This window comes from Panthera pardus, unplaced genomic scaffold (assembly GCF_024362965.1).
Source record: "Panthera pardus isolate Hobbes unplaced genomic scaffold, ASM2436296v1 HiC_scaffold_11, whole genome shotgun sequence".
NCBI lineage: Eukaryota > Metazoa > Chordata > Mammalia > Carnivora > Felidae > Panthera > Panthera pardus.
The window spans coordinates 4,603,584-4,618,050 of record NW_026526666.1 but is presented as its reverse complement, the minus strand read 5'-3'; the positions used below and the strand labels follow the sequence as shown (position 1 = coordinate 4,618,050).

At 41.5% G+C, this 14,467-nt stretch overlaps 1 protein-coding gene across 2 annotated transcripts in view; it reads right to left on the bottom strand.

Moving 5' to 3' along the window:
• NOTCH2 (notch receptor 2) overlaps positions 1 to 14,088 on the bottom strand; it is a 163,875-nt gene extending 149,787 nt beyond the window's left edge. The window contains exon 1 of one of the 2 annotated variants that reach the window (XM_053890598.1): positions 13,989 to 14,088. In XM_053890598.1, coding sequence (XP_053746573.1) covers positions 13,989 to 14,061 — 73 coding nt within the window. In that variant the 5' untranslated portion in view covers positions 14,062 to 14,088. Of the gene's footprint in view, positions 1 to 864; positions 1,020 to 13,988 lie in introns of those variants that run through there. The other variant, XM_019458028.2, reaches the window with a different exon arrangement.
• Positions 14,089 to 14,467: the final 379 nt, after the last annotated feature.

Here is a 14,467-nt window from a genome sequence, read left to right as displayed (position 1 = left end):
AAGATCTCATAGCTGTGGCCCATTTTGGCTTAAAGACTCATCCTTAATGGCAACTCCCCTCCTCTCAGCCCAAATTCATTTTGTTTCTCCTGGTGACAGAAATGAACTAAAGGAAGTCAAGGGCCATTGGTCAATTAATGTCCATCCATTTCTTGTTTATTAGAAGATACAAAAAATTCCTAATAGCTGACCTCTACAATTCAAAAAACTGCCAGGGGTGCCTGGGTGGCTCAGTTGGTTAAGCATCTGATTTTGGCTCAGGTCATGATCTCGCAATCTGTGAGTTCGAGCCCTGTGTCGGGCTCTGTGCTGACAGCTCGGAGCCTGGTGCCTGCTTTGGATTCAGTGTCTCCCTCTCTCTCTGCCCACCCCCCCCCCCCCCCGCTTGCACTCTCTCATTCACTCTCTCTCTCTATCAAAAATAAACAAACATAAAAAAATTTAAAAAAAAACAAAGAACTGCCAGTCTTATGAATTAATTTTTAGTTATACATATCATAAAAATATGCATCTTTAGGGGCACCTGGGTGGCACAGTCAGTAAAGCACCTGACTCTTGATCTCAACTCAGGTCATGATCTCACAGTTCATGAGTTCAAGACCTATAATCGGGCTCTGCACTGACAGTGCGGAGCCTGCTTGGGATTCTGTCTCTCTTTCTCTCTACCCCTCCCTCCCTGGCTTGTGCTCTCTCTCAAAAATAAATGAACATAAAAAAAATTTTTTTTAAGAAAGAAAATGTATATGGCATGTAAATAAAACAAAATTCTAAAAAAAAATGCACCTTTACTATATCCCTCAGTTTCCCCACTTAACCTATTCCCCATCTTGTAGGGTTGTTGTAGGCATAATTTTATGAACATACATAAAGCTCCATCGTTGACTGCAGATGCTTGAATTCTGTCTCCATTCTTAATTAACCACATTATTCACCCCATCATCCAAAGCTGTGAATCTCAGTTCCAATTTCCTTGTCTGTAAAACAGTTAAATACTGTCTACCCTAAAGGATAGCCATGTAAATTAAGTGAGGAAATATACGTAAAGCCCTAGCAGAATGAGACACATAGTAAGAATTCAACAAAATGTTTTTTTTTTTTAAAAGCTGAACTTTAAAAAGTCAAACCACAAGTTTATATCCCCAGCCCTGTCACTTATTATCTAGGGTTAAACAATGGTATACAAGCCAAATAACCCCTCTGAGGCTCAGTTTCCACTAAGGTTTTATGAAGAATAAACGAAGCAATTATAAGAAGGCTCTGTAAACTCTACATTGCTATGTAAACGTTGGGGTTGTTTTACTTTATGAAAATAAGTTGTATGTCAGTTATATTGAATGATCCTTCCAAATAGTATCTTCATCTTTAAAATGGAAAAACAGGCAGAGAAATTTTAAGCCATAGAGGGAAGGCTGGCAGTTCCAAAAGTAGGATGGAGAAAAGGACTAGGCCAAAATAAATTCAGACCATGACAAAGCAGAAAATAAGTAAGCCTTCAAAAAGAAAGATGAAAATAAACACCCCTCAACCTGTTTTTAATCAGCAGCTTCACCTGTTAATTAAGCCTCTCAATGCACAGTCTAGGTGTAAGAATTCTCTAATTTCCTCCCAGAAACAGTATTAGACTTCAGGGTGAGAAAGAGCTTCACTATCAAATCTCTTTTCCCACCCATAAATTAATTTTGTGGATGGGGCATAGAAACAAAGACAACTGGACACAAACCGGAATCTCTCTAACTGGCATTCTCTTAACCACACCATTTTAAAAAATAGTCACAATCCTCTTCAGAGAGGTTTCCTTCTTTGGTTGGTCAGAAATGTCCTTGTTCCCCAGGTCTCTTCCTGCTAAATATGGTAATAGCTGGCAAACAACCAGCCCAGTAAATTCCAATGATACTTAAGAAAGCATTCATATTGCCTGAAATTACTCTGAATCAAACACTTAAGACCTGCAGGGCTTCCACATACAACAGTTCAGCTGGAGCTCTTAATGTCAAAAGCAGCAGGGTACCTTAAGAACATACAAGCTTGAAAAAAAAAGCAGTCTACTCTTCTTTATTGCAACATTCTTCAGCAACAACATTGATCTCCTACCCACTGTGCACACAGCACTGCACTAGGGCAGTGGGAGGCTGGAGGGAGAAATGGAAGAAACAGGTGGTGTCCACAGGGTGCCAAAACAACAGGTTGATTGAGTCAGTTCTGTCCCACAACTAATCAATTTGGTGAGGAGAGAGGGGAGGGAATCTTAGTCATCCTGTTGTCTGACCAAACGGACTGGCTAAACCACAGTACAATTATCAATTAGGTCAAAATGTCAGATTTAGTAGTGCATTAGTCCTGCCTTTCAGGGATGTTACATACTTCAAAGATCTTGGATGTCCAGGAAAACAGGACATAAGCAGCTTATCCTCAACCTACCAAAATCACATATTTAGTTCCAGAATATACAGTTTCCCTCCAGTATATATTTATAAAATGTTATATGTGCATTTCCTGAGCACATACAACTGACAGCTTTTTGTTTTATGATACAGTCAGATTAGAATTTTAAAGTAGCTATAGAAAATACCAGTTAACAAATAAAAAGAAAATTGATGAAGCTCATTGCAAATCAAAGGATTGAAAACCTATCAGATAAACAATTTTTGAAATCAATATTGGTAGCAATTTGATATTATGCAGTTTAACCTGTCCATGCATGTTGCAACACATTTAAGACAAAGGACTAATACACTTAATATAAACAGCTTTTTCAAATCAGTAACCAAAAAATGAATACCTTGAGGGGTAAAAGACACAATTTATCAAAATAAGTAAATAAGAAGTGGCCACCAACCATATGAAAAACCACTCAGTATCACTGTATAATCAGGGAGGCAAGTTAAGATGAGGTAGCCTTTACCACTTATCAAATTGGTTAAGAGTTTTAAAAATAAAAACTAGGGTTGAGTACAGGTGGGAACACAGTTTCATATTCTGCCAATGGAAATACAACTTGGTCAAACTATGTGGAACTGAATTTGGCAGTGTGTATCAAAGTCACAGGAAAGTCCATACTCTGAAACAAAATACTGACTTCTGAGAGCTTATGTTAACAAAATAAATATTCCTACCAAGATTTAAATGTACGAATGTTCATTATAGCATTATTCACAATTATGAAAGTTGGCAACTGAGAATTGGTTTCAGTTTAAATTATATGTAACAGATCCTTAAGATAGAACAGTATACACCCTTTAATATTCTTAAAGAACATTTACATATAGGAAAATGTAATATCTTAAGTAGTGCAGAAGCAAATGATAAAACTATACATATGCTAAAATGCCAACTGCAATAACAGACACAGAAAAAAACTGTCTAGAATCTATCAAAATATTAACTGTGGGTTTTGGATGGAAGTGATAGACTTATTGGAGATTTTAATTTTCTCTTATGCTTTCCTCTTTATTTTTAAATTGTCTCCCAATTTTAAAAAATTACCCTTTGACGCGGTAATTTTTCTTCTGCAAAACTAGTTTAATGGGGAAAAATCCTAATGAGGAATTTTTTTTATGTATGAAGGTGATCAGCATCATTTATATAGAAAAAAAAGTGGAACCAACTAAATATCCAATCAAAAAATGGTCAAAACTAGTAACCCCTTTAACAAGAATATTATTTAACCAAAAAACATCCATTTATGGAAAATGCTTGAAAATATGAAAAACATTTATAACCATCAAAGAAAGGCAGTACAGAAAACTGTGCATATACATCATTAATCAATAACTTTTTAAAACTAAAGGTAGTGGGATGTCTGGGTGGCTCAGTCAGTTAAGTGTCCGACTTTGGCTCAAGACATGATCTCACAGTTCATGAGTTTGAGCCCCGCATCAGGCTCTTTGCTGTCAGATGGAGCCTGCTTCGGATCCTGTTTCCCCCCACCCCTGTCAAAAATAAACATTTTTAAAAATTAAATAAATAAATAAATAAATAAATAAATAAATAAAACTAAGGGTAGAAAAAAGAAACCAAAAGAGTACACTAAAATATTAACAGTAGTATGATTATGAATATTTTTATCTCATAGTTTTCTAGATTTTTCAATGTCCTTAACTACTTTTAAATGTAATTACTTTTTAAATAACCTCCCCCTCCAAAAAAAATCTTGTAGGGGCACCTGGGTGGCTTGGTCAGTTAAGCGTCCGACTTTGGCTCAGGTCATGATCCAATTCATGAATTCGAGCCCCGCCTCGGGCTCCATGCTGACAGCTCAGAACCTGGAGCCTGCTTCGGATTCTGTATCTCCCTCACTCTCTGCCCCTCCCCCACTCACACTCGGGCTCTCTCTCTCTCAAAAATAAGTGAACAATTTTTAAAAATTTTAATTAGGGGGCACCTGGGTGGCTCAGTCAGTTGAGTGTCCAACTTCAGCTCAGGTCATGATCTTGCGGTTTGTGGGTTCAAGCCCCGCGTTGGGCTCTGTGCTGACAGCTCAGGGCCTGGAGCCTGCTTTGGATTCTGTGTATCCCTCTCTATCTGCTTCTCCCCTGCTCACCCTCGTCTCTTTCTCAAAAATAAATAAAGATTTAAAAAAAATTTTTTTTTAATTTTTTTAATTAAAAAAACCTTGTAAAGGTGCCAGAGAAAATCAACAAAGTATAAATACGAGTTAATTATGTGTAAACACGAAGAATAACTCTGTTACTTTGTAAACCTACCTTAAAATATTACAATGCTTGTTTTTAGTTACAACCATTTTCTTTAAATCTCTTAGGAAGTATATGTCACAGGAGTCATGAAATATTGTCACTTACTTTAAATAGTAACATACTACCAAGGACTTGCATGATTCACAAGATATGTTTTTCCTCTAATAATCCTCATAAAGATTAGAAAGTGTTTTAAATGTTGCAATAAAGTGAATGTCCTTAACATTTCCAATTAAAAAAGATCTAACAAATAAATAAAGGCATGTTCAGAGCAAAGAAAGACATTAAAAATAATAATCAAAATATACACATCCTCAAAGTTCAACGAGTCTCGACACTTTCTGGATGGACCAAGGCATGTGAAAGCAGAGAATTAAATGGCAGTTTCTTTGCAGCTTACCACATTTCGATTTAGAGAAATTAACACATTAGCACGATCTAGTTTTCTGACTATTTATATTCAGAAACTTAACAAAAGACATTAGTGAGTAAACACTATTCGATTATTCTTATTTGAATGTTGGATAAATATGTCAGCATAGCAACCTCTCCTTCTTAGGGTCTAGTTAAAATAGACTATTTAATCTTCAAGGCTTAAAAAAGCTTCCCAGAATCTCCTCACAAAAGACAGATGAGAATAAAAAGAGATGAAAAAGAAGCAAACAACAACCATTTTAAATGCACCTGCTTCTGAACAAGCTACTATACTTTAGAATGTAACCACAGCGTCTTGCGCAATACTTTATTCAGCAAGCAAAATTGTAGTTTAAAATGATGCTATTTGTTAAAAGACAACATATTATTAAGGAGGCAATATCTGACTCCAATCAAAATATTATCGTCATGTTTTCCTTACCTCACAAAATACACACAAGCTTTCTTCATATGATTAAATATATAGAAGGGTGGGGGAGCTACTCTTAACCCAGAAACAGGTTCTGCAACACCCATAGACCCAACGTGTCTTTGTGAAGCAATGAGTCCATCTTGGCATGATGTCTGGCTGATGTATTCAAAGAACCAGAGTCACTACCCAGCTGCCAATATTCTGAAAGGAAGTGACTTGAAGACCAGAAACTGCCTCAGGCAGGCCTCTGGGAAGGTGCTTCAGTCCAATGGGAAGAAAGACCCAGGCCCCTCACTGAATGATCAAAGACCAAGGACACCAGAGCTGGACCAAGGTAACTAGCCTGCAGTTCAAGGGTGGCAAGGGACAGTAAAATGACCCCCAAGACTTTGTTCAATCGTATCTAATAAAACACAAACTTTGAGGAGCTGGTAGGACAGGGTTTTGCCAAGACAAGCACAGAGGGTGAGGGAGATGTTAGTATGATTAATCAATGCCACCTGAGGCAGCAACTCTGGGTGTGTCCATACCGTACCTCAGTCATTGCCTGGCTGTGACAAGAAGTTCCTTCAGCTACTGCCACTGAGAACTAGGTCTTCCAAAGAAGATATTTCCACCTTAACTTGTCCTAGATCGGGCTTCTCATCAAGGACTAAGAAAACAGCCCTCTCTCTCTTGCCACAAACCCAGTGATAGACACAACAGATACCATAACATGTGCCAAATTTACATTTAGACCCATACCAGACAAAGGGGTCTTTATCTTTTCCCCCAAGTTAAGTTTAGATACTTCTAAATTACAAAAGAGAAAGGGGAGAATAGCAGACAAGCCCAGTCAGAGTGAGCTGGGGGTCACTATTCCCTAGTAGACCTGAAGTTTACTCCCCCAGACCCTATAGCTCTTAGTCACTCTGACTGCAGGAAACTGCTTTCAGAGACTGTAGATAAGTGACTAAATGACTTGTATTTCATATTCCTAATTGTGTGCTCATCTGTCTTATCTCCATGATGATGTCAGCTCCTTGGGGGCAGGGCCCTATCTTTGACTTGGTCAATGATTCCCACACATCTACAAGAGCAGAATACCCTGTACTGTCTGCCACATGATGAAATACACAAATTAAGGATGACAAGACACCACAATCCTCTCTAACACACCACTAAGACAGCAGAGCTACAAAGATAATAAACCTTAGAGCCAATAACTAGGGATCCTACCAGAGTTTTATGTAGAAACTTATATACTTACACATATAAATAAATTAGTACAGTAATTATCACTCCAAGCTATGGCTTTTATCATCCCCCCCCCCCCCCGCCTCCCCTTCTTGGTTTTGCTCTTTTCTGTAAGATCAGAGTGTATTTTCTGCCACACAGCTGGTATCTGCCTCAAAAAGGAGACGACAGAAAGAACAGACCTATAGCAAACCTCCTACCACTACAAATAACACTACAGGTTTGTCCCATCCAGAGGCCAGGAGCCTATCCTTTCAGATCTGAAGCCACTTTCTAGTTCCTATAAGGGACAGCAACATCAAGTCTTTGTCAGAGGAACACTCCTGGGCCCCTTCTTGCAGAATGCTCTGTTCTGCTCAAGAGACCCTTGATTCCTGGGGCACCTGGGTGACTCAGTCGGTTAAGTGTCCAACTCTTGATTTCAGTTCAGGTCACAATCTCACAGTTCATGAGTTCGAGCCCCACATCCCACTCCTTGGGATCCTTCCTCTCCCCTCCCTACCCTTCCCTCACTTAAGCTCACACTTTCTCTCTCAAAAAAATAAATAAACCTAAAAATTTTTATTTAAAAAAAGACCCTTGATTCCTCCTTTATTCTCCCTTCCATATTCCATTTGCTGCAGAGCCCAGACAGCTCAAAGGCAGGACTGCCTGAAATGAGTGACTTTCATGTATCTTTTTGCACTAACACATCTGAGGGGAATCCCTGACACAAGTTATATGTTCATGGGTTAACAAAGCAGACATGCTAAAAGGCAGTGTCATTCACAAGGACTAGAACAGAATTACTTAGCGGACACCAAAAAGACAGTGGAACACCTATGTATCCTGGCATCTTTGTAACATTCTGATGAAGGGATAAGGAGGCTTCCACCAAAGTCACACACAGCACACATACACCAGCCCTGATATTCTGAATAGTTTGTAGATTATTTTTTTAAGATAAAACAAATCACTTTATTAGTCTTATGGGGATACAGAGCAGCTTCCCTAATGAGCAAGAATCAAACTCTTCTCAAGGGGAAAAAATGACCACAAGACCCAGGCAAAGCAACCTGTCTCTAGTACTATCAAAGAACAACAAACAAACAAATAAATGCTAACCCAAAACACCCTTACTTTCCCCAGATCCACTCTGCAATGATTCCAAATTTCCCTAATATAAAAATTAACTGGGCTCTGCCCCTCTCCTGCTCTCTCTCTCTCTCTCCACTCTCAAAACTAAATAACCATTTTTAAAAATTAAAAAAAAAAAATAAGTGGCTATTTCTTCAATATACAAATTCCCAGATACTATTTCAGACCCACTGAATCAGAATATCCAGGAAAACACCCCAGATGGAATCATCTCCATGCTCCTCACTAGGTCTAACTCCTTTAATGGCAGAGTAGGCATCCGTTCAGTAAAAGGTACCCCTTTTGGATCCCTGTCACTTACACAGGGCTTAAAACTTTATAAGGCAAATCCCTGAGAAGATGCCAATGGGCACAATTCTCAAGGAGACAGACTACAACTGTATATAAGATCTTTCTAAAACTCAGAGTTGTCCAGAGATGAACTAAGCTGCCTGCAGAGGCAGGGAGCTACCATAACAGTTGTCCAAGCACAAAAAAGGTAAGCTACCTATTGACCAGGATGTTGTAAGAGGAGCACATCCAGCATGGAAAGGATAGAAGGACTAGGTAAATTTTAAAGTTTCTGCCAACATATAAGTCAACAAAGAGGAAAATTTCAGCTACCCATTAACTAATAAAAAGAGACAGTATAAAAGTCTGTAGGTGGGGTCAGCTTTCAACTGATCTTTTCTCTTCAAAGGAGAAAAGAGCGTAACACACACCCCTGACTCACCTTTGGCCTCTCCTCCAAAATACCCCAAAGGTTGGGAGGACAGAGCAGGAATTACAGGTGCTGTGACAAAGCTGACCTGCTGCTTGGCTGACTCTGCACATCGGACATATGCCAGACAAGTTTTATGGAGGGATGTGTGTGACATAGTGCCTGCCCTCAAGGAGCAAGTATGTTCCAGAGGTAGCTCACACACTATACAGTTCTCTCAAGGTTTTATTCGTCATTTCTCATCTTTAGAGTTTTTAGAGTTGCAGTGGTTTTTAGGGAACGCTCTCGATGGGGTAAAAAAAAAAACTTTACTAAATATAAAGTTTGCAATATAAGTTTGCAATATCCAGCTCATAATGAAAAATCTCAAAAAAAAAAAACCATCAAAACATAAACTTAGTTAACTCTAATTTTAAAAACACTATTCCAATAATCCCCCAAATGACCAAAATTACAATAAAATATGGCAACTCTGAACAAAATAATAGAATTGCTAGTTTAGTAATATAGTAATACAGGAAACAGTAGAAGAAGCTCAAGTAAGAGGCAGGGGGTGGATGTCAGCGCCTTTGAGGTTAAATTCCAAAGTCAAAGTGACCTTTATGATTTGCAGAAGTGATCAGGGGCACCTGGGTGGCTCAGTCAGTTAAGTACCGAGGTCACGATCTCACAGTTTGTTGAGTTCGAGCCCTGCATTGGGCTCAGGGCTGACAGCTCAGAGCCTGGAGCCTGCTTTGGATTCTGTGTCTCCCTCTCTCTCTGCCCCTCCCCTGCTCGCACTCTCTCTCGCAAAAATAAATAAACATCAAAAAAAAAAAAAAAAAAAAAAAGAGGGGCGCCTGGGTGGCTCACTTGGTTATGAGTCTGACTTGGCCCAGGTCATGATCTCACGGTTCGTGGGTTCGAGCCCCACATCGGGTTCTGTGCTGACAGCTCAGAGCCCGGAACCTGTTTCAGATTCTGTGTCTCCCTCTCTCTCTGCCCCTCCCCTCCTCACACTGTATGCCTCTCTCTCTCTCTCTCTCAAAAATAAACATTAAAAAAAATTTTTTTAATGATTTGCAGAAGTGATCAAATAGAGAAGAAACCACACACACATGTGCGCACACACACACACACACAAATTCAAAATAGCAAGTTTAAATAAAACATCTGGGAAAGGGGAAAATTTGGTGTTGCCCCAAATGTAAGGTAAGCAATGACCCTTGCAAATACTATTAAAAAAAAAAAACTGTCTTGGAGTACCATAGTAGTCCAGAATAAGAAAATGACTAAAAGTAATTGTCCAATTGAACAAATATTTATTGAGTGCCTATTAAATGCCAAGTACAGAAAGTTAGATGCCAAGTTTAGAAAAAATGCATAAATGAAAAAACACAATTCTCTTCCTCAAGATGTACACATTAACCAGAAGCACTTGAGAATGTTCTAAGTGTTTTCGTGTATATAAGCTCATTTGTACAAAAGACAAAAATGGTGCGGAGAGTGGAGGAGGCACCAGACTGAGGACCTGAAGAGAGAAATTCTACTCTCAACTCTGTAATGGCTCGGTGACTATGGACAATATACCTGGGCAAATGGAAGACCAAAATCCCTCCCACAAGATTATAAGACTAATTAAATACAGACCTGGAGGAGAATGCTGGTCTTCTGGCTCCTAGTCTACTGATCTTTCCAACATATCATTTGTACAGCAGACCAATAAAAAAGGAAGAGCAGAAGAAAATAAGACCTTTTGGTTCCAAGTCATTTGCAGAGAAAGGGAAGAAGAGAGGAGGAGAATTAGAAAAAAGTGAGAGGAAATGAAAGGTTCAAGTTTTGGCATCCAGATAGAAATGTCAAGAAAGGAAGCACTTAAATGAGTGGAAACACAACATAAGGATAATATAAAATCTCCTATTATATTTTCATTAAAGTCATGGCTTAGAATGTTTTACTCTAAAACCACTAAGGGCAAATAAAGGGGGTCCAAAATTATATATGTATGAATGAAGCTTGAGGAATAAAAGACAACAGAGAAGAAAACGGTTGGATAGAGGATTTATACTATATCATTCAAATATATAAAGCCCTTCTAAAGGGACAATGGGGACCCACTGTGTCCAGATGAACAAGAAGAAATGGTATTATACTCTATAGCTCTTATGTTACAATTTTAAAAATCTTTGACAGAGGATTAAATACTGGAATATCTAAGGTTAGATTAATTCTGGAAATTATTAAAAATAAGAAGGGAAGACCCCCCACACACACACACCACACAAACACACACTTGGAAGCAGAATAATAAACCATCAGTGTTTCCAACAAGTTACTATCAACCTGGAAAACTACAGATTCTCAGACCTACTGTATCATAATCCCTGGGTGTTGACACTAAGAGTCCCCCCAGGTGATCTTGATGTGGAGCCAGGATTTGGAGTTCCTTCTTCTATCACAGTGGACAGGGGAAGGAGGAAAGCCACTAGGAATGGCGGCAGAGTGGGAACTAGATCGATGCAAATTTTGTGGGCAAAATAGAATTTCTGTGGGCGTGATATTTTTAAAATGTATTGTAAAGCTGCTCTGAAGCATCCAAGCATATCCCACTGAATTTAAACATTTTTCTAAAAGTCCTGAAGTCAGCAAATACAATTCAGGTAAACCAAAAGTTATTTCTCTATACCACAGGAAGCCAACAGAACAGACAGCAGAATGGGAATAGCACAGAGGGATGCCAAGGAGATGTGGGTATTTTTAAAAATCAAAACATCAGGAAAAAGAAACGAAAGATAAGAAACCATCACTCTCCTTTCCCCTCCCCCCACCAAAGAATAATAATATAGAAAGAACAAGAAGAAAGAAAAAGAAAAATAAACTTCATCTTCATCTGAAAGAAAACTGCTCTTTGTGATTTTTATTAAAGAGAATTCAGCTAAGAAATTATCTAGCAGGCACCAAAACCAGGGAATCACTTCCCACTGCAAAGCAAAAGAAAAGGAGCAAGAGGTGGTCTTGGATAGCTGTTTAAACAAGCAGACAGATGGGTTGACAGCTTCTCGCCTTACGAACTCAGTGACATTTAAATTAACAATTGGCCACAATCCCAAATACAGGAACACTCAAAAATTTGGAAGAGTGTGTTATAATTGACATGACAAAAAAATGCCATGATTATAGATGGAGACTCAAGAAACCTTCACTGCCAGACTCTGAAAAGATTTAAAATTTGCACCCAAAAACAGGTTTTATAATCTCATTTATTGCAGTAGTTTAGCATGTGAAGAACAGCCATCTGAAAATCAAAATATCCATATTTAGTCCCTTGAACTTACTGACTTAACACTCACTTTGTCCACCTAAAAGCTAGCTGATAATAGCAATACCTCATCAGTACAGAAGTATAAAAGAGGATATCGTTCTATGGACTGAGTTCCTAGAATGAGAGAAGCCCTATGTGTGAGAGTAATTCTATTTTTGACATCAGTCTTACCACCTAACACTTAATTTTGCAAATCTGTTTGCAATCATATTTATTATTCCCTCCAACTCTCTAAAGGGGATTATTTGGCTCTTTTCATAGGTGAGGAGACTACACAAGTCAATGGTAGAAACCAAGGCTTGTAATCCTCAAAGTAGCCCATCGTTTACACTCCTTTTTACCCTAAATCTACACTTACAGTAAAGCTTTCACTCAAAAAAAAAAAGGAAAGGCAAGAATCCTATCCTGTTTTGTTAAATGCTTCTAAAACAACAATTTTGGTTCATCATCAATCACATAGCCTCCTGGTCCACTTCTGAAATTCTTAGGGACATGGAGGTGTATGGAATTTGAGCTTTCCAAGCAGGATCTGGTTCGTGCTGAACAATCCAGTACTTGGATAAATAACCTTGTTCTCTTTCAAACATCTGTGATTGGCCTGTCAACTACCTGTTAACAATGAACAAAGAGCAAATTTTTCATCATCTTCTTAACCTTTTCTTTGCAAAAAGACATTGTTCATGTTCATGTTTTGGGGGTTTTTTTTGTTATTTTGGGGGTTTTGTTTTGGTTTTGGTTTTGGTAAACGTAAAATCTTCCTTCAGATTAGGCTAGGAAAAGAAGAGGTCCCTATGAGTTTCACAAACATGCACCAAGCTGCCATCCCACTGGAAGCAGGGTTCATAAAAAGTAAAACACAGCCCTGCCCCGAAAGGACTTTTTGAATACCTTCTGACTGCCACTGGTTTAATATACATTCTCTTAATTAATCCTATTAGCTGGGTAATTTCATTCCCAGTTTGATTGGTGAGTTCACACAGCAGAGCGGGATTTGAACCCAGGATTACAGAGCTGGGCTCCAAAACCCAAGCTCTTTCCACTAAACAGCCTGAAGAAATTGGGAGTCTGAGACTGTGGGTGGGATGGATAAGACGTGATTCGATGTCCTCGGTCCAACCGTGTTCAGAAAGACTGTTGCGAATATCCAACCATAAAGACGCTTTCCGAGGAAGCACTTTGAATTAACGTATCCACTTTTCCTCACCCGCCCCTGCCCCACCCCCAACAATGCCAAAAGAGCAGCAAACGCCGCTGCCAGGTTGGAGGAGTTGGTGATCGTCACACCACATTCCTAGGGCTGGACACAGACTCTGAAACAGCGCCCGAGCTCAGCGCCTTGGAAAGAATAACAGCAGTCGAGATTTTTAAATCATGTGGCTCATGCAGCCACACCAGTTTCTCTACTGCTCCTGCCTCCACCTTTCAAAGGCTCGAGCAAAACACCGCGGGTTCCTCGGGACCACGGATTCCGAGTGTCCGAACCCAGGCACGCCACGAAGCCCTGTCCCCATCCACCCCAAAGCCGCCCACCCGTCCTGCGTGCCTCCCTTGGGCAGAGCGAGGTCTGGCCGTGAAGGTGCAAGCCGTTGGGCTCGGAGGCCCTGCCCCCGCTCCCTCCAGGCCGGAATCTGGCATTCCTTCGCTCAGCCCATCTGCGGTCCGCGGCCGGCGAGGGTTCGTCTCGGGCAGCCGGCCCTCGGCTCTCGCTCGACCCCAGGAAACGCGGAACCAGAAGGGCAACGCAGCCCAAGTCTCCGCACACGACCGCTTGGGAAAGCGAGTTTCTGAGGCTCGCGGCCCGGCCCCCCTTCAGCCGAGGAGGCGTGTGTTGGGGTCGCGGGGGTGTCGGAGGCGGCGGGGAGCGCGGGGGAGGGGGGCCCTGACGGGGTCCAAACTTTCGGGAACCGAGCGGCCCCGCTCGGAACCCGGCCTTCTCGCAGAGAGGAGGACGCAGGAGGGCGGGGTGGGGGAGGTGGAGGCGGATGGAATGGTCGCCCCAGGTGGCCGGCCGAGCTGGGCCGGCGGTGCGCGGGACCCGGCGCAAAGGACAGCGCCCCTCGGCCCGATACTCACCACGCGCGGGGGCCGCGCGGCACAACCAGAGCGCCAGCAGCGCCCACAGGGGAGCGGGGAGCAGGGCGGGCATCTTCTCGGTCGCCTCCTCCGCCGCCGCCTGCGCAGATCCACATGGGGAGGGGGTCCCCACCAAGGGTCCCCCCCCCACTCTCTCTCCCCTCCTCCTCCTGCTTCTGCGCCTCACGGCCTCGCGCTGTGCCCCGAAGCCCGGGCGTAAATGCCTCCACTCCCTGCACCCCAAGGCTGCCGCTCCTCAGCCGCCGCCTCAGCCGCCGCCCGAAGTTTGGCTGAAACTTTCTCGGCTGTGCAGAGAAGCAGCCTCGTGTGTCCTTCCGCCTCAGCCGCCTCCTCCCACCGCAAGCCCCGCCCCCTGTCGCCGCGGCCGGGCCCCGCCGCCTTCGGCACCCAGGGGTTTCCCGCAGGAAGAAGCGCCGGCCCGAGCTGCGCGCGGAGGGATCTACTACGAGTCCTCCGAC